The following is a 25632-nucleotide window of genomic DNA, read 5'->3' on the forward strand; positions in this document are numbered from 1 at the left end:
TTCTTATCATGATTCCTTGGAAACAGGTCCCCATAATCCCTCTGTGGAAGAGAGCCAGTAAGGTTTCAGTTAAGGTCAGAAGCAGATCCGACAAAAGAACTCCAGGTCTAGAACTCCCAGGGCATTGGATCCAGTGAGCCACTGCCTGGAGGGGGGTGCATTTGTTGTGAGGGTAAAAAGAAGTGTAAGCGGCACCTAGGGTGCCACACAGAAAGCCCCAAATCAGCGTGGCTTTCCTTTCTGGCTCAGGGCCTCACAGACTCAGAGGCAGTGAGGAGATGACTGGTGGTCGGTCATCAGGCCAAGACCCTTTCGCTGTCAACAAAGCAAGGCTAAGAATATAAAGCCAGGGCAGGCTGGAGCTGCTTAAATAGTGAATGTCCTTGGAACACGGGGAGTTGCTGAAAGAATGATATTTCTGTCTGTTGGCCTTTTTCTTCTCTATAGTTTACACAGAGAGAAAATTAGCAGCTGTGGAGAACAAATAAATCTGTGGCTGAGGTTTTATTCATATATTCTCATTTGGGCCTGGAACCTGATAGCTCTAGTGAAAGGAACCCGAGCCAGACACTTGACCCCTCGCCCTGTGAGCCACCGTGAATCTGCGCCAGGGACCACAGCCGAAAGCTACACACATCTTGCTCTTTTGTGCCCAGAACCAGTGGGAGACGGAGGGTGCTGGGGATGGCAGGTGGGGAGGAGCCATTTAATGCAGCCAACAGTAGCTTCCTCAATGAAGCAGTGAGGGCTCTCAGTTTTCTTTTCTGTGAGGGAAATTTGATGGCAGAATCTCTGCACCACAAATAAATATAGCAAACATATTCTTGTTTTGTCTGCAGCATAAAAGTGAAAGGTCACTGGGAAAGCAGAGGGCTGCCTAGAACCACAACCGCCACTTCTGGCCGGGAAGGAAAAGGAAAGAGGGGAATTGGCTTGGAGGGCTGCTGCCCCCTAGGAGGGACCCTTTCAAACAGTGGTGCTCAGTGATGCTCAAACAGGGGAGCTTTCAAAAATCCCACTGTCCAGGCCACACCCTGCCCCAGTGATATCAGAATCTCTGGGCTGGGCCCCAGGTATCAGGATTTTTGAAAGCTCCCCAGTTATTCCAAAGTCCACCCAAAGCTGAAGACCTCTGCTTTAAAAACACTAGAGTAACTCATCATCCCAAAATGTCTTTCTTCCCCCTGGACTAGAGTCTGGAGGCAGGAAGGATAATATATACTAACTGTGGGTGAAAGGTGTGGCCATCGTCTGCTTCCATAAAGATTCCAGCCTTGGAAACCCTAAGGGCAGTTCTACTCTGTCCTATAGAGTCACTATGAGTTGGCATCGACTCCATGGCAATGGGTTCATTTTGGTTTGGGTTTTTGTATAGTTTTCCAAGCCCAAAGAATTTTCTATGTCAGAAGAAGAAACAAATCTGTCTTGGAAGAAGTACAGTCAGAATGCTCCTCAGAAGCAAGGATAGCGAGACGTCATCTCACGTACTTTGGACATGTTATCAGGAAGGACCAGTCCCTGGAGAAGGACATCATGCTTGGTAAGGTAGAAGGTCATCAAAAAAGAGGAACGCCCTCAATGAGATGGATTGACACAGTGGCTGCAAAAATGGGCTCAAGCATAACAACAATTGTGAGGATGGCTCAGGACCAGGCAGTGTTTCGTTCCGTTGTGTATAGGGTTGCCATGAGTTGGAACTGATGACGGTACCTAACAACAACAACAAGCCCATTACCTGAAGGTCTTAGGCTGAAGGAAAGCTGCTTCCCAGCCATCCCTGTCTCCTGCCTGCTCCCTCAGCTCCGTTAAAACCTGTCCTTCTGGTCAAGAACCAGCTCAGCACCTACGTTAGTGATGACCGTGCTGCCGCTGCAACTCCTGTTACAGGTGAGAACAATGTCTACTGAGCGCAAGTCACGGGCAGGCGCTGTTCTGAGTTCTTTACAGAGTTTGAGCTTACTTAGTCTTCATCATAGCTTTTTTCCTTTTTTTTTTTTTTTATTTTGTTCCTTTAGTATGTAAAGAGTCTAATTTATACAACCACACCAGAGGCTGCGGATGATTTGTATTACCGACTGGGAACAACTGCTTATTCTTAAAATACAGAGCCTGCTGATTAATTTCAGAGCCCCTGTGGTATGCTGATTAAGAGCTCTGCTGCTAACCGAGAGGTCAGCAGTTCAAGCCCACCAGTTGCTCTGTGGCAGAAAGATGTGGTAGTCTGCTCCCATAAAGATTACAGCCTTGGAAACCCTACGGGGCAGTTCTACTCTGTCCTATAGGGCTGCTATGGGTCAGAATCAACTCCACAGCAGTGGGTTTAATGATTAATTTGGCTCTCAATAAAAGTCAGACAGAATTTAGAATCTTCATTCTTTCTGTGCATCTCGAGATGCTCTCAAATAGCAACAGCCCTTTAAATTAAATAGTAGAGACCCTCAGGAAGATCAGGAGTGAGACTTTGGACTTCAGGGTTCTCCAGATTGTATCGCCCATCACACAATGACTTGTGCAATGCTGTGGGGGTCCCTTGGGTTGTCGGTCTGCTCCTCTTCCAGGTGAGGCATCACTTTCAGCAGGTGGGGACACTGCCACCGTAGTGCAGAGCCACCTGGGGCAGCCCTCTCCCAGAAGTGTGAGTGCAACCCATGGAGGTGGCAGTCAGGCAGAGAGGGAGCCAGAGCAACTTGTGAGGTATTATTATTATGCCTGTTCAGAAGATGAGGATAAGGAAACTGAGGCACAGAGAGGTGGGTGAGCTCCCCAAAGTCACACAGTTAAGAAGGGGCGCAGCCAGGCTTTGAACCCAGGCAGTCTGGCCGCAGAGTCTGTGTTTACTGCCTCTGCTACACAGCCTCTCGTGCGTCCTGTCTGGGCATTCCAATCAACCCTGAACCCTCCCCTGGTAAAACCATTTGGTACTGATTTAGCAGAATGCGAGTTCAGTGAAGTGTGTTGTTCATTATTTGCTTCCTGTGAGATAATTGTCTTTCCAGCTAGGTAAACTCTCCAAGAGACACAAATTTGAGGATGAATACATAATCAATATTATCCCTGTGATCAAGGATGACCTATGTATTTTTCCTCATCTGAATTAATCACATTGGCTGGAAAGATTATGGCAGTTTTGGGGAGCTTGTTTCATGTAATCACGCTTAGGTAATATGGAATGAGAAGCTGTTTCACAAAATCAAGATTTCCTCAAATAAGCCAGAGTCTAAATAAATGGTCAGGTATAGTAGTTATCTTAACACTAGAAAATTCATATAACCACAGCCTTGGACAAGTCACTTCACCCCTCCCACCTCTATTTTCTCTTATCTGTAAAATGTCAGAAATGAGAGTTTATACCTCGTTATGGGGTTACAATGAGAACTTGTAAATAACGTGCTTAGCATAGTGCTTAGTAGGGCTCAATAACCGTTTGGAATTTAAAAGCTGATTTTAGTACAGGTATAAAAATAATAGAATAATGTCAGAAAAGTAGCAAAAAGCAATATTTCTTTGGAGCTATCAAGCATCTATTTAAGATCTTAATAGAGTAACAATTCTTCATACACTTGAAATAAAAGCAGTCTGAAGTGAATGCGAACTGGGTGTGTACATACATGTGGGCTTACACATGGCAGTGTGAGCTTAAGCTTTGAAGTACCCTCCTCTGCCAGTGATAGACAAAATTTTTTAAAAGACAGAAAAGTCATAACCTGGTAAAAAATAGCATAAGCAACATCTTCTGCAGGTCGTAAGTGTGCCTTAGCTCCACATCCAAAGCAGACAGAGGTGGCTAAGGATTCACATCTCACGGTGTAATAGAGACTACACGTGCCTACGTGCCGTGGGAAATCAGAGCTAGCCTCACAACATGAAGCCCCCCAAAGAGAAAGAAATAAACCAAAATCATTGCCATCGAGTTGATTCCAACTCATTGAGACCCTATAGGACACAGTAGAGCTGCCCATAGGGTTTCTAAGGAGTGGCTGGATTCAAACTGCCAACCATTTGGTTAGCAGCCATAGCTCTTAACCACTGTGCCACTAGAGCTCCATATGAAGCCAAGTGGTGAAAAAAGCTGGGGTGGGTTCCTTGCAGTTAAAAAAGACTACTGCGTGAAAGATATAAAGTTTGTTATCAAAAGAGGGAGGAACTTTTGCTTGGCTATTGGATCTATGGTATCTTTAACATCACCAGTGGGAGAGAGGAATCTATGTGTGATGGTGGGGGGTGAACTCAGGTTTCAGGTGAAAGCAACCCCAAAACCAGATTGGGAGGGTGAATACAGAAAGAGAGAGAGTAGGAGGAAAAAACATTCCACTCAAAATTGAGTTTTCAATCCGCAATTCTAAAACCCATGAAGAAAAACTAAGACAGAAAAACAAACAAAAAAAATCAACAAATAGAATGAAAATTCACTCTTTTATTTTAAAATAAGTATATTCAGATGTTCAAAAATATGAAGGAAAACATGAGCTTAAAAAAACCATAACAAGGAAAAATGAAATAAGAACAGGTACCTACAACCTAAGTGCCCATCAACAGATGAATGGATAAAAAAATTATGGTACATACACACAACAGAATACTATACAACAACAAAGAACAATGCTGAATTTGTGAAACATCTAACAATATGGATGAATCTGGAGGACATTATGCTGAGTGAAATAAGTCAATCACAAAAGAACAAATACTGTACGAGAACACTATTATAAAAACTCAAGGAAAGATTTACACACAGAAAGAAACAATCTTTGATGGTTACAAGGGAGGGGGAGATCACTAACTAGATAGTAGATAAGTGTTAACTTTGGCGAAGGGAAAGGCAATACACAATATATGGAAAGTCAGCACAGCTTAACCCAGGCACAGTCATAGAAGGTTCCTAGACACATCCAAACACACTGAGAGACTGAGTTACAGGGGCTGAGGGCTGGGGACCATAGTCGTGAGGGTCATCTAGGCCACCTGGCATAACATAGTTCATAAAGAAAACGTTCTACATCTACCTTTGGTGAGTAGAATCTGGGGTCTTAAAAACTTGCGAGCAGTCATCTAAAATACATCTACTGGTCCCATCCCATCCAGAGCAAAGGAGAATGAAGAAAACCAAAGACACACAGAAAATGTTAATCCAAAGGGCTGATGGACCACAAGTGCCACAGCCTGCATCAGCCTAAGCCCAGAACAACTACATGGTGCCCGGCTGCTACCCATCGCTCTGACAGGGATCACAATAGACTGTCTCGGACAGAGTGGGAGAAAAATGTAGAACAAAATTCACAAAAAAACATCAAACACGACTATAAAACACAAATAACACACTTGAAGAACGTGCTTCTTAGTTCAATCAAGTATAGAAGACCAAATGGGCAACATCTGCCCATATTTGTAAGGATCCCACCATCCGCAATCTGGAATCCCACTCACACTGGAGGGAACTGAGGTGAAGAAGTAAGCCAAGCCTGTAACTTACGTAATGGAGCTTGAACTTGCACTCGTCTTCAATTTCATCTGCACTGTCCTCATCAGAGACTTCCCCTTCCTCCGCATCATCCCCAAGGTGATAAGGCAACTTCTTGCCCTGAAATGGAAGAAAATACCCAACTTCAACATGAAAACATAATGTGGTGGACCTTAATGTGGTGGACCTTGGCCACTTGTTACTTCAGACTGACAAAAAGGCAGAGAGTTTGAACTACGGGTAAAACAAGGGGAGAAGGGCCTTCCAAGAAGAGTCCCTCATATTACTTTCAATTAAATACAATTAATTAATGGTGCTGTATTTAAAAATAAAACACTAGATGTCTTTTCAGAAATATATGATTCACCATAACAAGCATTACCTCCATCCCATTATATACAACCAACATACTAAAAGCAGCTTGTTCTTCTAAGCAGGTTAAATTTCACTTACATAAGCCCTTTCCACTTAGGACTGCCCCCTCTCTGTTTGGTAAGCCCCTTCGTTCACAGGCGATGCGGTGAGACCCTCCCCAGCTTGAACACTCTCTGTAGGCCATCTTGAATCACTCACCAACACACTATAAAAACCAGGGGCTTTCTGACAATAAGGAAAATTCTTATGATATAATATTAAGAAATAAAAATTATAGAATTATATATTTAAAAAAATAGGGAAGAACCTTGGAAAGGAAAGTAGTTATTATCTGAGTTACGGGTGGCAGTTATTTTCTCCTTTACTGTATTTATCAATTTATACTGAGAAAAAGCTAGAGTTAAGTAAAAAGCAGCAGCACTGGGCAAGATTTTCAGCCCGGCTTCTCACTCACAAACAGAAAGAAATTTTCATTAAAAATTGAATAGAAGTATCTTCTAGAGAAAGGAGCCCTCGTGGCATAATAGTTAAGCACTCAGCTGCTAACTGAAAGGTTGTTGGTTCAAACCGACCCAGTGGCTCCACGGGAGCCAAGACCTAGCAATTTGCTTCCAAGAAGATTACAGCCAAGAAAACCCTACTGTGCAGTTCTACTCTGTCAAACGGGGTCGCTTTGAGTCAGAATCAACCTGATGGCTCCCAACAATAATATCGTCTAGAGAAGGAGTCCCCAGTAGCACACATGGTTATTTGCCAAAAGGTGGAAAGGTAGGCAGTTTGAACACACCAACAGGTACCTTGGAAGACGAGCGATCTGCTTCCAAAGGCCATACATAGCCTTGAAAACCTTATGGAGCACAGTTCTACTCAGCACACATGGGGGGGTTGCCATGAGTCAGAACTGACTGGATGGCAATGGGTTCCATTTTGGTTTATCTTCTAGAGAGTAGGGGTTAGGGCAGAGAACCAGGCTCTGAGGCTAAGTGGTCAAGGCCACTGAGGCTACGTGGTCAGTAGCCTCTAAAACGACTCCCAATGGTTTCCACCTCCAACTATTCAAGTTCTTCTGTAATCCCGTCCCCTTGAGTGTGGGCTGAACCTAGTGACTCCCTTCTAATGAGTGAAGCCCATTGCTGTCCAGTCAATTCCAACTCATAGCAACCCTACAGGACAAAGCAGAACTGTCTTCTTCCAAGGCATTTACTGCACATGACAACCACTGGAGAAAAGAGAGGGCACGTTAGATCCCACAGCAGCAACTGCCGTGACGTAGGACAACGCTCTGCCTCCATTGTGTATTTTGGCTCTGCTGTTGTTGTTGTCGTTAGGTGCTACCAAGTTGATTCTGACTCATAGCAACCCTATGTACAACAGAACGAAAACACTGCCCGGTCCTGCACCATCCTCACAACTGTTGTTATGTTTGAGCCCATTGTTATAACCACTTTGTCAATACATCTCATTGAGGGTCTTCCTCTCTTTTGCTGACACTCTACTTCACCAAGCATGATGTCCAAGGACTGCTCCCTCCTGATAAATTAACTGAACTATGGACCTTATTTAGTTAATAAAAATAATGTGTTGATATTTGTTAAGAAGGCCTGGTAGCACAGTGGTCAAGCACTAGGCTGCTAACCGAAATGTTGGCAGTTCAAATCCACCAGCCACTCCATGAGACAAAGATGTGGCAATCTGCTTCCATAAAGATTTACAGCCTTGGAAACCCTATGAGGCAGTTCTACTTTGTCCTATAGGGTCTCTATGAGTCAGAATTGACTCAATGGCAATGGGTTTCTTTTTTTTTTTTTCAATATTGGTTCATCAGTTGTAACAGATGTACCATGTGAATGCAAGATGTTAATAACAGGAGAAACTGTGAGGGGACATGAGAAATTTCTATACTTTCTTCACAGTTTTTCCATAGGCCTAAAACTGCTCTAAAAAAACAGTCTATTGAAATATTTTATATATATATATATATTTCAGAGTAAACCTGGGTAGGGTTTTATGTGACTTATGAACTTAATTGTGGTCTAGTATAAAAAAAAAAATACACAAAAAATGACCTAGGTGTCTCCTAGGGATCCCTTCCCAATCTACATACTATTTCATACAGGAGTTATGCTCTAAAATTAGAGTGATTCATTCGTGGTGTATAGAACTAGCACTAGAGCCTGGAACCATTCAGGGTATTTGGCTGCACGGCACCTGGAAAGTTAAAGAACTCTGCAATCCACACCTAAAAAAGAGGAAGACTTGGCCAGGTAGCTAAGAGTCTGGAAAATTAATAAGTTTCTTGCTATTTTTTATCAAAAGGAACTTACTGTTTATTTTTTAGGAGATTTAGAAACATGGAAGTGTGTATGTATACATGGTTGGAAAGTGTGTGTGTGTGCGTTATAACAACACAGCTTGCCAATCTCTAGAGTGGTAAGTAGCCATGCAAATGCTGCCTTTTGGGCGAGATACCTCTCTGATGATGAAGGCGTGAAGGAAAACAGGATCCTTTAGGTTTGTGAGATCCTTTGGCTTTACTTCAAATGAGAATATGCTAGTCCACACACACACACAAGAAAACCCATTGCCGTTGAGTCGATTCCAGCCCATATCAACCATAGAGGACAGAGTAGAACTGCCCCCATAGGGTTTCCAAGGAGCTGCTGGTAGATTTGAACTGCCAACCTTTTGGTTAACAGCCATATCACTTACCCACTACGCCACCAGGGCTCCAACACATCCAGGAAATCTCCTTTTGGAGAACGTTACCACTAGCAAATGGTTTTCAGATGCCCTTGAAGCACTTGCAGTAGACATTGCTGCCACTCCTTCCAATGACAGCCTCGGACTTTTGGGCTCCAATTCAACCTGTTGCCCATGAACTCTGGGACATTCTCTGCCAAATGACCCAAAATCCAGTTACGCAGAAGGGGATTAAACTAGTTTGTGCCAAATATCATCTTCGAGTTCCACTGTCCGAAAGGGAAGGGTTTTAAGCAAATGGACTTACTCTGCCTTTAACCTTCTGACTGCGGCTAAAGACTATTGAGGAAACACGGAATCCCTGACAAGGCTGTAGAGGTTGACATTTAGATTTCCTAACACAGCAGTTATGAGTCGGAATCAACTCGACGGCACTGGGTTAACACAGCAGTAGGAAATTCTGGCGGTGTAGTGGGTAAGTGCTATAGCTGCTAACCAAAAGGTCGGCAGTTCAAATCCACCGGCTGCTCCTTGGAAACCCTATGGGGTGGCTCTACTCTGTCCTATAGGGTCAGAAATTAGTTTTCACTATAGGGGTTTGCTTTAGCAAGACTTTCAGCAGACTGACCTTGCTGTTATCTCTTGCATTAAAAACAGAGCTTTTATTCAAAACACTCCTACACGTGCAAATGACAACCCCTCTTTGATGGATTCAAAGTCTATGATCTTCACATAACTGCTAGAAGATCAAGTTTCTGAACGTTTTACATCTTTCTCATTGGTTGCCCTCCCTTAAAGCCCTTGTTCAAGGCTTCCTATGAAATTACACTCAGACTTTCCAAATCCCACTATGTGATGCTCCGTTTTCTATGCACACACCTCTTAAGTAAAACGCAAGCTGGTTTGAATATTAATATCCTACTGCGCCTTTCAGGTTTTCAGTCTCAAAACAATGCGAACATCAAAGGTGGTTTTAGTCCATACACACAAAATGAACTGGAATTAAGTACATTTACACAGTTTTTTTGCACACAGTTAGCAATCTGAAAACGCAACAAACCAGTCTCTCTGGTTATTCCTCGCACTAATAACATTCATTGCAGGTAGCAAATTTCCTCCCTCAGAAAATCTGTCTACGAAATGTCATTCTATTCACCTGCTGCTCCTTGGCATACCCATGAGTCCCACGGGCCAGTGTGTCTGTGTCCACATTCCTGTTTGAATTGAGCGTTTCTCACATACGTAACACCAAGGCTGATCAACAGTGAATACTTTTTTTTTTTTTTTTGGCAAACAGTTATTGGAGCTTAAAATGGGAGAAGAGAAGACTCTGAAAGAAATGCTTTCAGATATGGATATGAAGAGTCTTCTCCTCCCTTCTCCCTCACCCCCTCCGCCCACGAGCTTCTCTCCAGTGTGAACTATTTCACACTAAAATATTAAACATCTGGTTTACGGTACTGATGTTCTCACTTTCTAAGAACTCCCAGAATACACGGTCAGTCAATAATAAGCATCTTCTGAAGGAATGACTATAAATACATTGGAGTAAGATGCGTTCACAGATCTAGACTCCCCTTCGTTATTGACCCTACTTCTTGTTCTCCTGATGAACCAGTTCTCAGTCCTTAGGGGAGTGTCGGCTTAGTGAATACAGAACGCCCTTAGTGCCTTCCTTCAGGTAGTTACCTTCACTAGGATTTTGCCTTTCAGACTTTGAGGGCTCGGAAGTTGCTTGCAGTCTCCTGGGTCTACAGAGGACAGGTCCAGTTTGTCTCGGAATATTCCCTTCAGGTACTGAGCGATCTTCCGTTGCTGCTGGACACTGCAATGATTCTCGATGGACAAAATAACTGGAAACCTGAGAAAAACAGCAACACGTTCCAGAGGTATCAGGTAAAGGCAACTCACGGGGACTTTTGAAAATTACTCTGCATTCATTGTGTTCTCAAACAATGCCTGACAGCATATGTGATGGTAGCCATGATCAAAATGCTTCTAAAATGAGAAAGATTAGAGACACACTTATAAAAAGCTCCTCTGAGCAAATAACCTTTGCTATGCATAAAGCTGAAAAAAATACCAATCCGTGTGGAATGACTTAATATTTTCTATGAGGAAAAAAATGGTAAGTACATTATGTATCTTTTAAAAGAAAAAAAAATTTTTTTAAAGAGATAATAAGCCTAAAGAAAGAAAACTCATGTAATTTTGCCTTATTTATTCTGAAGTCTAGAAATATCTAAGAGACCACTGAATATCATTAGATGCAGCTATTTACTCTAAAAAAAAAAAAACCATAATCAGCCCTCAGCTTGAGAATTGCTGTGGAGGGAATTCTGTGTTTCACAGCCCTCTGTATCAAGCATTTTAGATCATTTTTATAAAATTACATACTAATCTTTATTTTGAAAGAACAGTCAAGCGTTCACATCATCAGCACTTAATGCATCCATGCTGAGAATGTGAACCCCACGTACAACTACCCAAAGATAGCCAGAAACACTGCCAGGTAGGCAGAAGGGAACCAGGGTGAATTACATGATTTTACTCCTTTTCTGTCTTTTTCCTCATAATTTAAGAAATTATTTCAAATTCAGGTTTATTGATTTTTTTTCTAGTTTTCCAGAGGGTATCTTCAGAAGTAATAGGCAATGTATTTTTTCCAGAGTCTATATACCCATATGTAAATTGCTTAACATATCCACATAGAGAAGGAAATTCTATTTGTTGGCTTTTAAGACAAGCGCGAGGTCCGCAATTGAGCTATGACCTTCTGAAATTACATTCTAATCTCATTAGGAAAACCTGATGCCTAGAGATGAACCTTTGAGGCTGAAAGTGGTTTGGCTACCTGACTACAGTCACTTAGCTCACTGCGTCCTCACACAAGTTTCACCCTGGGGTGTCAGGAAGACAGAGAAACAGCAACAACCAGCAACCTCAAGTTGTCCATGAAACCACAGCAGGGAATTTTAACAATAAATTTGTAAAATATCAATCAGGTCATAAAAAGTCTATTAGTACCTAACAATCTTAATGTTAGGCAGTGCTTCTCAACGAGCGATTTATGTTTCCCCAACCCCAGGGACACCAGGCAGTGTTTGGAGACACTTTTGGGTTGTTACAGTGGGGAGAGTGGTTATCTATGGGCACCTAGCGGGTAGATGCTGAAAGCCATTGTCATGAATTGAATTGTGTCCCCCCAAAAAATATGTGTCAAGTTGGTTAGGCCATGATTCCCAGTATTTTGTGGTTGTCCTCCGTTTTGTGATTGTAATTTTATGATGAGAGGATTACGGTGGGATTGTAACACCACCCTTACCCAGGTCACCCCCCTGATCCAAGGTAAAGGGAGTTTCCCTAGGGTGGCCTGCACCACCTTTTATCTCTCAAGAGGTAAAAGGGAAGCAAGCAGAGAGCTGGGGACCTCATACCACCAAGAAAGCAAAACCAGGAGCACAGCGCGTCCTTTGGACACAGGGTTCCTGCACCTGAGAAGCTCCTCGACCAGGGGAGGTCTTCCTCTAGAACCCACAGAGAGGGAAAGCCTTCCCCTGGAGCTGACACCCTGAATTTGGACTTGTAAGTTACTAGACTGTGAGAGAATAAATTTCTCTTGTTAAAGCCATCTACTTGCAGTATTTCTGTTATAGCAGCACTAGATAACTAAAACAGTCATTCTGCAATGTGCAGGATAGTCTCCTCACAACAAAGCTTATTAACTGTTTAATTTGAAATACCTTTCTCCTAAAGGTTCCCAAACTCATTGCAAGGACTATCAAGTCTCTTCTTCTTGTTATGTGCCACTGAGTCAGTTCCAACTCATACCAACCCTACAGGACGGAGTAGAACTGCCCCACAGGGTTTCCAAGGAGTGGCTGGTGGATTTGAACTGCCGAACTTTTGGTTAGCAGCCGAGCTCTTAACCACTGTACCACCAGGGCTCCTTCAAGTCACTAGAGGCTCCTAAAAAGTTCATAGGTAGTGGATTTTCTCACCAGCCTATTTCATATATTGGAAAATAAAGGCAAAATTACTTCTTCAACCTGGTTAAGACTAGGAGAGATGACAGTAGGGCAGACCCACCAGAATTCAGTACTTGAGATTCTTCCACGGAAAAGACACCATAAACTAAGCCTTCTGTGTAGCAAGTGTTCTTATTAGAACTGCACTTTAACTTCATGATTAGTTAATGAGAAGAACAAATACTAAAAAATTTTAAAGGCTACTAACTTCTACAAAACTAATATCATGCAATCGTAATTTCAATTCACTTCTTTTAATTCAAAATAATTTCTTGAATATCTGGTATATCGTAGGCACCACAGCAGGCAATAAAGAATGAATAAGACACAGCCTCTTGTTTACAGTGAGCTCACGGTCTTAAAGGCTTAAAAGAAAGCAAGTAAACCAGTGATTTTTAGAGTGCTACACAGTATTACAGAAATAAGTTCAGGGCTCCAAGAACAGAGAGAAAAAAAAATCAGCTGGTGGTATCAGTAAGTTTGCCAGAGGGACAGGGCTTAAACAGAGTTTTGCAGAATGAGCAGGAATTAGGTAGAATAACGAGGAAGGGGCTTACAGGCAGAGAATAGCATGTGTGAGGGCAGGGAGATGGGAAAAAGCAACGCTCATGGAGGAAGCTAAAAGACAGTCATTGCAGGCAGAAGCCAAGTCTGTGTGAAGCAATGGTAGAAGATGAACCAGGAAGAGAAGGAAGAAGCCAGGCCTTGAATGGCGTTCGTTGGAGGACAAGTGGTAGATGAGCCAAAGGGGAAGTGAAAATGCAGCAAAGGCAGTGGAGTTAAAAGATATTCAGGAATAGAACTGGTAAGAATTGGAGGAGTCTAGAATGACTTGAGTTTCTGGCTGAAACCAAATGGTAGACAGTGCTGCCCTTCACTAAGGGGAAACGGCATAAGGAGGTTGACAGAATGACACGATGTGTTCAGTGTGGAGTGTAAGCTCCTTGACAGCAGGACTCTCATCTTCTGTTCAGTGCTGTGCTTCCTGTACCTGTCACAGGTGTCTGGCTTAGAGTTCTCATTGTTGGTACTTACTGCCAAATCAATTCTGACTCATGGCACCCCTACGTGTGCAGAGTAGAACTGCTCCCCAGGGTTTTCAAGGCTGTGACCTCTTGGAAGCAGATTGTCAGGCCTATCTTCCAAGGTGCCTCTGGGTGGATTCAAACTGCCAGCCTTTCAGTAGTCATGAGCTTAACCATTTATGCACCCAGGGCATCTGGCTAGACACCACTAGATATCATGGAATGAGTAAATGAATGATGCTTGTTGATTTTGAAGCACCTGTGAAACCCTGGTGGCATAGTGGTTACAAGTTCACCTGCTAACCAAAGAGTCGGCAGTTCGAATTTACCAGCTGCTCCTTGGAAACCCTATGGGGCAGTTCTACTCTGTCCTATAGGGTCGCTATGAGTTGGAACAGACTTGATGGCAACAAGTTTGGTTTTTGGTTTTTATGGGATAATCAGATGAATTTTTACTGAAATTTTTTCCATGTAGGTCTGGAGCTTAGGAAAAAGTTCTGGACATACCGTTAGACATTATCCAAAATAAAGTAGACCAATGGGAACGCCTTGGGAAACGTTAACTGTTAAATGAGTGAGGAAATGGAATAGAAGACCACAGACCAAATAAAGAGAGTGAGAAGCAATGACAGCCATGGAGGACAGAGTGTTTCAATGACAGCCAAGAAAACAAGGAAACAGTCAACATTATCAAATGTCAACCAAAAACCAAACCCACTGCCGTCAAGTCGATTCCAACTCATAGCGACCCTATAGGACGGAGTAGAACTGCCCTATAGGGTTTCCAAGGAGCAGCTGATAGATTCGAACTGCCAACCTTTTGGTTAGCAGCCATAGCTCTTAACTACTGCAACACCAGGGCTCCATCAAATGTCAAGGAGAGGTCGAGTAACCTAAGGATGCCAGACACCTTAGTGTATACAGGCCATCCAGCAAGTCAGAAAACCTAAATGCTATTTTCTTACTGTAATGCATTATCACTAAACTATTTATCATGTATAGTGGCCTGTGTTTCCAGACATTACAGACATGTTGTACACCCTGAGTTTAAAAATTTAGAGGCCACTCTTTCTAAGGAGGTTTTTAAGGAGTCACGGTGAGAGAATGCAATAAGGAAAAAAATGAAGCATGAGTATGTACAAACAGGGAGCCCACATCATTTGTTCATGATGTTTCGCTGGGTTGGAAGGAGAGAAAGAGGTTAGTAGGAAGGAAGATGTAGAGTCCAAGGGACAGCTAGTGGTTTCGTAGTCACGTGTGATCTGGTGATATTCCATCTGTAGCCATAGAGCTTAGCTCCCAGATGCTGGTATACTTACTCATTCTTCACAAAGGCATGCCTGTTGATGGTCTCCACCACATCTCTGAAGAGAATTTTTGAAGTGAGGGTATAACCGTGGTGTACCACTGGCTCTCCATCTGGGCCATCCCAACAGTCAACTGCCAAAAACAGAACTTTGTGTCAACAACCGAAAGTCACTGGCATTTACTAATTTTTCTGGAAGTACTGCACCCATATTTTAAGTTATTCTTTGAGGCTGTCTCCACTATAATCACAACACTGTCAGAGAGAGAAATGGGTGCTCTGGCATATTTATTATTATAGTTAGAGAATTAAAGATAATAAATGGTTTGTTTTTGAGTACTTATAATTAGCAAACATGTCAAATTCATAAGTAGCCTGACATTTACCAAAAACTTTCTTTCAAAGTTGATCTAAATTCAATCAAGTGTGCCCGAGGACTTAGTGCGATTTCTTAACAAATTGTTCCTCCAGTTTCATTTCTTCAGATTACTAAGTTATTATTAAAGTTGGAGAGGGCTTATCAGACCAATTACAGAGTTTGCATTATTGCTCACTTAAACTCATTATGTTCCTATTAATTTATTTCTATTCTATTAATTTTATTTATAAAAACATTAACTTCCTAAATTTGAGTTCTCTGGCCCTGCCAAGGCTTATGTAATTACGGGGAAATGATTTAATTATAAAAAGCCTTGCTTTCCAAATCTGTAAAAGAACAAGAACAGATTTACCTCATAAATCTGAGTGGTGATTAAATATATATAAAGCTGCTTAGAACACTGCCTGGCACCTAGTAACTATTATTGTTCTTGATACTAATGATATTGTTATACAAGCACACAACCTCACTGCCTCCCAGCTGAGAACGACCCACCTCCTCATCACCCTTCCTGACTTAAGAGCTTTCCTTCCCTTGTTTTATAATTCCTCAAAACACTGCTTTCATTATGCTGCCCCTTAGTGCAAAAGCCTACTCAGTGCATTGCATAGTGTCCAACACATAGTAGGTACTCAGGAGATACTAAATGTATTAGTAAACTTCCTATGGAAGCTTCTGACTTCTTCACTCAAAGGCCCCTATTTCTTGTGCCAGAGACTGGCTTGCCACTCAATGAGCCTACTTTCTCCTTTGCCCAGGCACACAACTAGACCACACTTCCCAGCCTCCCTTGCACCAGGATGTGCCCAGTAAAATGTAGGCAGGAAGGATGCATACCACTCCCAGGTCTGGTCCATGAAAATCTGCCATACATGGCCATCCATGCTCTTTGTTCTCCTACTCTGACTTTAAAAGTCACATGCTGAAGATGGCATGGCCACAAGATGGAATTACCTTGACCCCTAAATTGCTGCTTGAAAGATTCATCCATTTTGGACCTCACATAAGAAAAAAACTTCAGTTGCTTTAAGGCACAGAGATCTCGAGGTTTTATTCTTAAAGAAACTAGCGTTGCCTTAATTAATACACTAGCTCTGACAAGCCAATCGTATCTTCGCCTAACCCAAACACACAGACTTGTTCCTTCAGTTTGGCAAGTCTCCCAGTATGCAATCCCACCTCCATACCTTTGCTTCTTTCATTTTTGGTAAACTGAAATGCCCGTTTTCACTCTGCTTATCTAAATCCCAACCAAGTCTAAGCTAGCATCTCCCCAGCTCACATGATATCTCCCTTCCTCATGGCACAGGTCACACACTCAAATATCAACAGCAGCCCAGCAGTTAACATAAATAAGTAAAATAACCCAACAGAACAGGCGTGTCCACATGTGATAAACACCTCTCACTGTCAATCAGTCATTGCCAAATTATCTGAGAAAAGCCAAAAATCTGAATTTTATTGATACAATTTTTCCCAATTTTTAAATATTGGCAATTAATCCACTCTTAAAAAATACCATGTGGGTCAAACATAAACAAGTTCTCCAGGCTGAGTTTAGACAACAGAATGCAAACTGGAAACTGGAAACTTCGACATTTGAACAGAGACCACAAAGTTCAGAACGACATCTGTTCTTCTACTTCAAGTATGTTCTCATTTACCCAATATATAATCCTATAGGGTCACTAGGACTTGGAACCAACTCAATGGCAACAGGTTTGGTTTTTTGGTTGTTTTTTTTATAATCCTATATTAGTGGCACAGTACATGTTCAATAAAGATAGACTGCTCAGAAGCACATTCCCTGTATGTGCGCTTTGTATATCACCTCAGTAGACGACATCTCCATTTTCCTTCTAAAACTTTCAAAAAATTCACCATATACATGACACTATCTGTATTAATAAACAAAACACCAGCTGTTCAAATATCACTACCAAAAAAATTGGAAAAGGTAAAAGGAAAAAAGGACTTTCAAGGTGAATGTCATCGGAATACTAGAAACAAAGTTTACGAATCAAGATGCCGTTGAGAAGACCAAAGGTCTTGGAGATACTACCCTACAGTGCCATACTGTTCCTATTGGCCCACAAATGAGGCCATATGTCTCAAAGACATCTTCTCTGAAGAAAAGCTTCATCCATCTGCCTCCATGTACTTGACATTTTTTAAATTTGTCTCTGGACACAGGCATAGAAAGAATGAACAGATGTTTCAAATATATATAACTTCAATCATTTATACCCTGAGCCATAACAGGTTCCTCATAAATGACCTAAAATCTTTTCAAAAAGAATGCAAAGTAGAAAAGGCAGTGCCATGCCTCACTTCGTTATTATGTCCACATAAAAATACTTTCAAAGCTACACCAGCCAAGCGGGCTCTGGGGACCCTGGTCTTGGGGAACATCTAGCTCAACTGGCATAACATAGTTTATAAAGAAAGTGTTCTACATTCTATTTTGGTAAGTATCATCTGGGGTCTTAAAAGCCTGTGAGCAGCCATCTGAGATGCCCCACTGGTCTCACCCCTTAGGGAGCAAGAAAGAATGAACAACATTAAAGACACGAGGGAAAAATAAGTCCAAAGGACTAATGGACACGTCAACCATGGCCTCCACCAGACTGGATCCAGTGCAACTAGACGGTGTCCAACTACCACCACTGACTGCTCTGACAGGATCACGATAGGAGGTCCCAGGAAGAGCTGGAGAAAAATGTAGAACAAAATTCTAACTCAAAAAGAAAGACCAGACTTGCTGGCCTGACAGAGACTGGAGAAACCCTGAAGTATGGCCCCGAGCATTCTTTCAGCTCAGTAATGAGGTCACTCCTGAGGTTCACCTTTTAGCCGAGGATTGGACAGGCCCATTAAACAAAACGAGACTAACGGGGCACACCAGCCCAGGGGCAAGGACCAAAATGCAGGAGGGAATAGGAAGCAGGTAATAGGGAACCCAAGGTTGAGAAGGGAGAGCATTGACATGTCGTGGGGTTGTTAACCAACGTCATAAAACAATACATACTAACTGCTTAACGAGAAACTAGTTTGCTCTGTAAACCTTCATCTAAAGTACAATTTAAAAAAAAAACACATCAGCCAAGAAAGAAGGCACTCTTGCTAATATTGATACTTCCGGAAGAAGATCCACAGTCCAACATGGAATGTGCTAACGTTCACTTTTTACTTCCGATTTCATCACTTGTTTGTTACATGAGGATCACAACACTCACAAACAGTACTAGCATCTTAACATGTGGCAGGCGTGGCCAGCTTCAATGGAACTAAAGCTTCCTGTGAGGACTAATACTGTAATGGATATGTCGGCTAGCCAGAAATCCCCTAACCAATTCCTGTAGCCATAAATAGCCAGGACTCCCTGTTCATTTATGTCACACACTACTAGTTGCTGTCGAGTCGACTCCAATTCGTGGCAACCCCAAGCATGTCAGAGTAGAATTGTGCTCCTTAGGGTTTTCAGTGGCTGATTTTTCAGAAGTGGATCACCAGACCTTTCTTCCAAGTTGCCTCTGGGTGTTCTCAAACCTCCAACCTTTCGGTTAACAGCTCAGTGCCTCAGCTGTTTGCTCCACACAGGTGCTCATGTCACACATTAACCGACCAAACCCATAGCCATCAAGTCGATTCTGATTCATAGCGACCCTATAGGACCGAGTAGAAGTGTCCCATAGGGTTTCCAAGGTGCAGCTGGTGGATTCCAACTGCTGACCTTGTGGTTAGCAGTCGAGCTCTTAACCACCAAGCCACCAAGCCTCCCACCTCACACATTAGAGGCGGCCAAAAGCACTCTGACAGTGTTAGTCAATTCTGAAGGCTGAGCAACTAACATGACAGCTTTTCATACTGGAACTCAAAGACGTTCCACCCTGATAGCACTCCCAGAGACAACAGGGAAAATTGGAAACCGATTACAACAGCAATGCAATATCAGTTCCATAATGAGAGTGAAAACCCCTGGACAGAACATCCATATTTATTAAGTAACTCGGGCTGAAAATCAAGTGAATGAAATGCCGGGTAAGAAGTGTTATCAGTTCGTTTTGCTGACAGGTCTACCTCACCAAAAAGACTTATTAGTCTTCCCCAAGACATCACCTAGACACTGACTGAGGCCATTACAGCAGCTGAACTAATGGAGATGGAAAACACAACATTACCAAGATAGAAGCTTGAAAGAGGAGAGATTCCTCAAGCCATAATACCATGAAGAAACTGTCCAGAATCATTACTCTCCATCTCTAAACGCTAAGCTTGGCAAAAGCTGCTTCAGAAAAATATCTGAGGGGTCTGAAAATTTTAACCCATGACATGCTATGTTCCATAAATCAGTTTCTTTAAATTCTGTGGATGCAGATGTTTAAAAACGAAAACAACGTCATCCAGACCCGAGGTAGACAAAGTACCCCAGGTATTCACTGCCGTCTCAATGCCCAAAGAACCAAGACCTTCAGATCACACTGATAGAATTGGCTGGGAGTCCACAAAGGATCATGTCATCAAATTCTAAGTCTTCAGAAACATCTAAATATTTAGATTGTTATTGTCAGGTGCCATCGAGTTGGTTCTGACTCATAGCTACCCTATGTAAAACAGAACAAAACACTGTCTAGTCCTGCGCCGTCCTCCAGTCATTACGCTTCAGCTTGTTGTTGTAGCCACTGCGTCAATTCACCTCACTGAGGGTCTTCCTCTTTTTCGCTGACCCTCTACAAAGCATGACGTTCTTTTGTAGGGACCAATCCTTCCTGACTGTGAGAACTTGGGCCATTTATCGAAGTTTGGATTGAAGTCTCCTCTAAAGTGGAGATTACCCCATTCCCCTCGGTGTTCTTCTAAGAATTAAAAGACCTCAAAGTTTATTAGTGGTTTCCAGGGGCCGAAGGGAGGGGGAAAGTGGGAGGTTAATGGTGATAGAAATACCACGTTGATGAAGGGTAGGGTTGCACAGCCAATTATTGTATTTGCTGTCAATTCAGTTGTATACCTGTAGAAGTTCAATAGGCAAAAGTTGTGTGATAGCTACATTTACAGTCACTCACACACACACACACACACACACACACAAAGTAGCTGATGGGGCTGCTTTGTATAACCAAAAATCTCACAGGATTTGGTTATTTGGTTTGGAGGTTTAGGGCCATGGTTTCATGGGACATCCCAGTTAATTGGCCTAATAATATGTTTGTGCTTCTGTTCTACCCCTTAGTTCACTGGCTAGCGCCTGAGGTCTTAAAAACATGCAAGCGGCCATCCAAGGCACAACTGGCCTCTAGTCTCCTACGGCAGCCTCGGCGGCAGCTCTCTTTATTTATTTATTTTGGTCATTGTAAAGGTATCTATCACACAACTTTTGCCAATTCAACCTTTTGCAGGTGTACAACTTATGCCCTACGATATCCTTTAAACCTTAAACCAAAAACATCCCCTGAAGTCTTCTTAAAATCAAACAACAGTTTGGAGTAACTAGAAAAAAAGTCTGCCTCGATCAAAGTTGACAACAGCAACTGAAAAGATTACCGTATTTTTATGCAAATAAGGCATGCCTTCTACATTTATTTGCCACCTGCGCCCTCCCTTCACAAGATATTTTCTTAAGTGCCACTATGGCAATTTTTCTTATGTTTCTGTAAAAAAAAAAAAATAGCATAGGATGCCTACGAAAATACCTCATAGCCACCAAATGTAGAAGGCACAAGTTATTTGCATAAAAATATGGAACACCATAGGAACCTTAAGGGGCAGTGAGTTTATGTTAATGGGGGAGGAACAACTCAGAAAAGAAGGGTGAGAATGGCTGCACAACTTGAAGAATGTAATCAATGTCACTCAATCATATACATAGAAATGGTTGAACTGGTGTCTGTATATTCTCAACAACAAAATTAAAAAAAAAAAAAATTAAATGAGATCAAGTATGGAATGCACTTAGCCCAGACCCGATCAACAAAAGGGAAAGATATTATGGTAGTTCCTTTCTACATTACACCCAAAGCCAAGGTGACAGTTGCAATTTCCAACAGGAAATAGAACAAGTACAAGGCTGAATAAGTCTCCCAGAAAATATGATTTTTCTCTTCAAAAAGCCTTTCAGAAATAGTATCTTGACTTTCACTGTCTGGTCAGAGATTATTCTAATAGTGGGAACTTCAAGCCAAATAACAGGGGAGGAATTTGCTGATGCAAGCTGGTAAGGGAGATATCCGAGAGCACATGGGCACCTTGCCTGTGCATAGTCTCAGCTTATGTTGACATGGAGCAGGCAGCCTTTTAGACACAGAGAGTCAAGTAGCTTCCTTCTATTACTTTGATGACTGACAAACAGGAAGAAAGAAGGTACAAGAGAAGGCCCATGTTCAATATCATCTACCATACAGAATTTCTAAAAGCTCCCATTTTAAAATTAAAAGACCCCTAAGAAAGCTAAGACTAAAGATCACTTGTACCTTATTGTAAAATATTTTTGATAGAGAGCTTTCCTTTTTACTATTCCAAACAAAGACGGTGGGTTAGAAGTTTTGATTCAGTTAAGCTGATCAAGGGAATGTGGTCAGGTTTGGGTAGGGTACTGATCTGAGGCAGGTAAACAAAAAAAGAAAAGACCAGGTCTCTGAAGGAACTGAAAAGCAGAAGAAATAAAGTGTGGGAGACAGAAATAACAAAACTGCAAAACTGTCTAGAGTTGACTAATACTTCAAGGACTCAATCAAAGCCAACTTCTATACTTGCCTTCCAAAAAATGTCACCATTTAAAACGATAGGCAACCCCTAGCATGAGTTCAAAGAGGCCTCTCTATGCATGCTAGACGCATAAAACGCACTGAGTGCTGAGTCAACAGAGGGCTGAAAAATGACAGAGAGGGGGCTGTCACCTCAAGACCTTCTGTTGCTTGAAAGGTTTTTCTTTATGTTAATACTTCATAAGCGTCTTCTTTATTCACTTGCTTAAAGCTACTCAGCTGTCAGTGACAAGTGTCAGTATGTGCTATCTGCAGTGACTACAAAAACACTGTGTGTCTTTAAACGTAAATTTCCAGAGAGCTTATTTTGTAGTGTTTCTAATGGCTGTGTACGTAGACAGTTTTTATTCCTGCCCATTTTTAAAATATGATCATTTACCTTTGTAACTTTCACTGTCACTTCTGTAGCAGAAAAATTCTTCAAGCCAGAAACGATGTGACAAAGAACACCCCATCCAGTTACCAATCTTATCTCATCGCCCTACTGCTTTCTCCTACTAAACCACCTCTAGGATGACCTCCTATCCCACTGCTGACACCCTGTAAATTCCCACCAAAGAAAACAATTTTCCTGTGCTCCATGGAATCCTCAATCCAGCAAAAACAAGCTGCTTTTTATCTTCAGACTCTTTTTGGAATTCTCCCTCAGCCTCTTTATTGAGGCTAAACACCACCTTGGAGGATACTACTTCCTTTCTCCTGATGCTCTTTTGTACAAATGAAAGAACCAGGAAACATCATTTGGCTCTTATCGATACTTTTAAATAATTGTTCTTCTATACTCATAAAAAAAATTCCCCCTTCTTTGAAGCCCACTTTGTCCAACTCTGTTGTTGTTAGGTGCTGTCAAATTGGTTTCAACTCATAGTAGCCTTACGTACAACAGAACGAAACACTGCCCAGTCCTGCACCACTGTCATAATCATTGCTATGATTGAGCCCATTGTTCCAGCCACTGTGTCACCCCATCTCATTGAGGGTCTTTCTCTTTTTTGCTGACCCTCTGCTTTCCAAGCATAAATGTCCTTCTCCAGGGACTGGTCCCTCCTGATAACATGTCCAAAGTATCGGAGACAAAGTCTCATCATCCTTGCTTCTAAGGAGCATCCTTGCTGTACTTCCAAGACAAATTTGTTTGTTCATCTGGCAGCCCATGGTATATTCAATATTCTTCACCAACACCGTATTTCAATGGCATCAATTCCAAATCTACCTTCCTGGTATCCTCCAAGTACCTTTTTCTTTAGCATTCTTTTTGTACTTAAATATCTGGTATAGTTTTTAATCTCCATCCTAACTCCTGCCAGCATCCTTTATGAGTTAGATGTCCTTGTGGACAATCTACTCAGCCCCTTATTCTTGACGAGCAACCTCTTCCTTCACTCTATTTTATTCATGCTCACCCATGACAGACCCTGGATATTGTTAACACCTGTAACTGCATCCAAAATCTCTCCTACCAACAACAATTTCCTGTCCTTGCTTTGTGTGACTGTGATGACAACTCCCCACATTTTTCTGTTTGAGTCTTCTAGTCTTTTAACCTCATTTTGTGACCCCTTATTCACCTCATTTTCTTTCCTAGACACATGATCTCTTTTGTCAATTACTTAAAGGAGCCCATAACATCTCAAAGATATATAATACAACTGTATTAGCTTTCTGTGGCTGCCGTAACTAACCACAGCAAACTTAGTGTCTTAAAACAACTGTAACCCACTATCTCAGAGTTCTGGACACTAGAAGCCTGGAATATGGCAGGGATGCACTCCCTCTGGGGCTCTAGAGGAAAATCTCTTCTTTGCATCTTCCAGTTTCTATTGACTGTTGACATTCTTTGGTTTCCTTAGCTTGCGGCCACATCACTCCAACCTCTTCTGTCTCCGTATTGCCTTCTCCTCTGTGTCTGTGTCTTCCCCTCTTCTCTCTCTTACAAGTGCACTTGTCATTGGATTTAGGGCCCATCCAGGTAATCCAGGATGATCTATTTCAAGATCCTTAACTTAATTACATCTGCAAATCCCTTTTTTCAAATAAGGTAACATTCACAGGTTTCATGAATTTGAATGTGGACATATCTTATGGGGGGCCCAGGATTCAATTCATTACAATGTCCTAGAAATCCAGAGCCTTGGATCAATTCTACAGTCAGTCTTCACTGCTCCTTGGTGGTGTTTTCTCCTACTTCCTGGAGAACACAAAGGTCATCAGGCAAAAAGCTCTTCTCCCCTGGCCTTCCTCCACTTGAAAAACAAACCAACAATCTTCATTTTCCCTTTCTTCTAGGTCTCAAAACCTTCCCCTAACTCTGTCATCAAGTGTCTCTTCTCCACTAATTCCTTCCTTTAGGGTGGAGAACTGTGGTATAGTGGTTAAGAGCTCGGCTGCTAACCAAAAGGTCAGCAGTTTGGATCTGCCAGCTGCTCCCTGGGAACCCTATGGGGCAGTTCTACTCCGTCCTATCGGGTCACTATGAGTCAGAATTGACTTGAAGTCAATGGGTTAGGGTGGAGAAACACCCAGTCACCAACCCACAGCAGCTTAGCTACTGCTGCCCTCCCATTAACATGACACCAGAACTACACACTGGAAATCACCGATAACGCCCAGCCGTCAAACGCAACCACATTGGATGCTTAGTCTTAATTTCATGAACAGGATGCTAGTTCTGATTAGTGTGAACACAGTTTAGGGGTCTCCAGTACTTATGCTAGATTTAACTGACCTGTTAAAGGACGTGTTCAGCTGTAGGTACTGCTGATCCGACACAGGGCACATACCTTCCACACAGCGGCAGCCCTCCTGTAGCACCCGGGCATACATATCCACTTTGGACTGAGAGAGGAGCTGGTCCCCAGTCAGGTATGTATTGTGGGAGGAAGCAATGTAGTAGTTACAGAGGGGCTGATCCATGTCCTGATACACTTCATGGTGAGCTGGGTTAAATATGTCACAAGCTGGACTTCGCATGAAGTTCGTGAAGCCTTTGGAAAAATGAGAGAAGAGTCAAGTACCACAGCTTTCAAAGCATACGTGCTTCATTGGCTCTAAAAGGGACAAAAGAGGGCAAAGCACATTCCAAGCAATCATCTTATTGACCCTTAAGGCAGCCTTTGGGGGGAAAAACTGAGGCACCCAGAGATTTGCTTCAGGTCAAAGAGACAGTGTCAGAGAACTGGAATATTGTTTTGGGGACTAGCAGTTTAAACATGACCTCGAGAAAAATAAATTGACTCTGTAAGAGTATTGATTGGGTGGGGCAGGGCGCTGATGGCAAAGTCATTCAGTAGCTACTGAACTCAAGCTTTGGCTATGCAACGTGACTTCACGATGACCGACGCAGCGTTAGGGCCAGGTTTATACTAAATGTACACAGATCAGCCAGGAGCAATCTGATCAGTTAGTACACTGATTTGAAAAACAGTATTGCCAGTGTGATAGTTGAGATAGCAACTGAAAAGTTAGGCACAGCCTCATTTAAGATTCTGGTTATTTGACTATGAAATTGGTTTGGGAAGATGCTGCTAATGGCCAGCACATTCTCTAACTTTGGAACAGTGCTTAAAGGTTATGTGGAAAACCTTGTCATTTTTTTCTACA

At 42.3% G+C, this 25632-nt stretch overlaps 1 protein-coding gene across 1 annotated transcript in view; it reads right to left on the bottom strand.

Annotated features, from left to right (window-relative positions):
* The window catches only part of PLCH1 (phospholipase C eta 1), a 255742-nt gene that overhangs the window by 38484 nt on the left and 191626 nt on the right, over nt 1-25632 (bottom strand). Inside the window, exons 8-11 of the mRNA XM_064275637.1 lie at nt 24813-25016; nt 14906-15026; nt 10223-10394; nt 5471-5578 (exon numbers count right to left, since the gene is read on the bottom strand). Of these exons, the coding sequence (XP_064131707.1) occupies nt 5471-5578; nt 10223-10394; nt 14906-15026; nt 24813-25016 (605 nt within the window). The remainder of the gene's footprint in view (nt 1-5470; nt 5579-10222; nt 10395-14905; nt 15027-24812; nt 25017-25632) is intronic.

The sequence above is a fragment of the Loxodonta africana genome, chromosome 23, assembly GCF_030014295.1.
Source record: "Loxodonta africana isolate mLoxAfr1 chromosome 23, mLoxAfr1.hap2, whole genome shotgun sequence".
Taxonomy (NCBI): domain Eukaryota; kingdom Metazoa; phylum Chordata; class Mammalia; order Proboscidea; family Elephantidae; genus Loxodonta; species Loxodonta africana.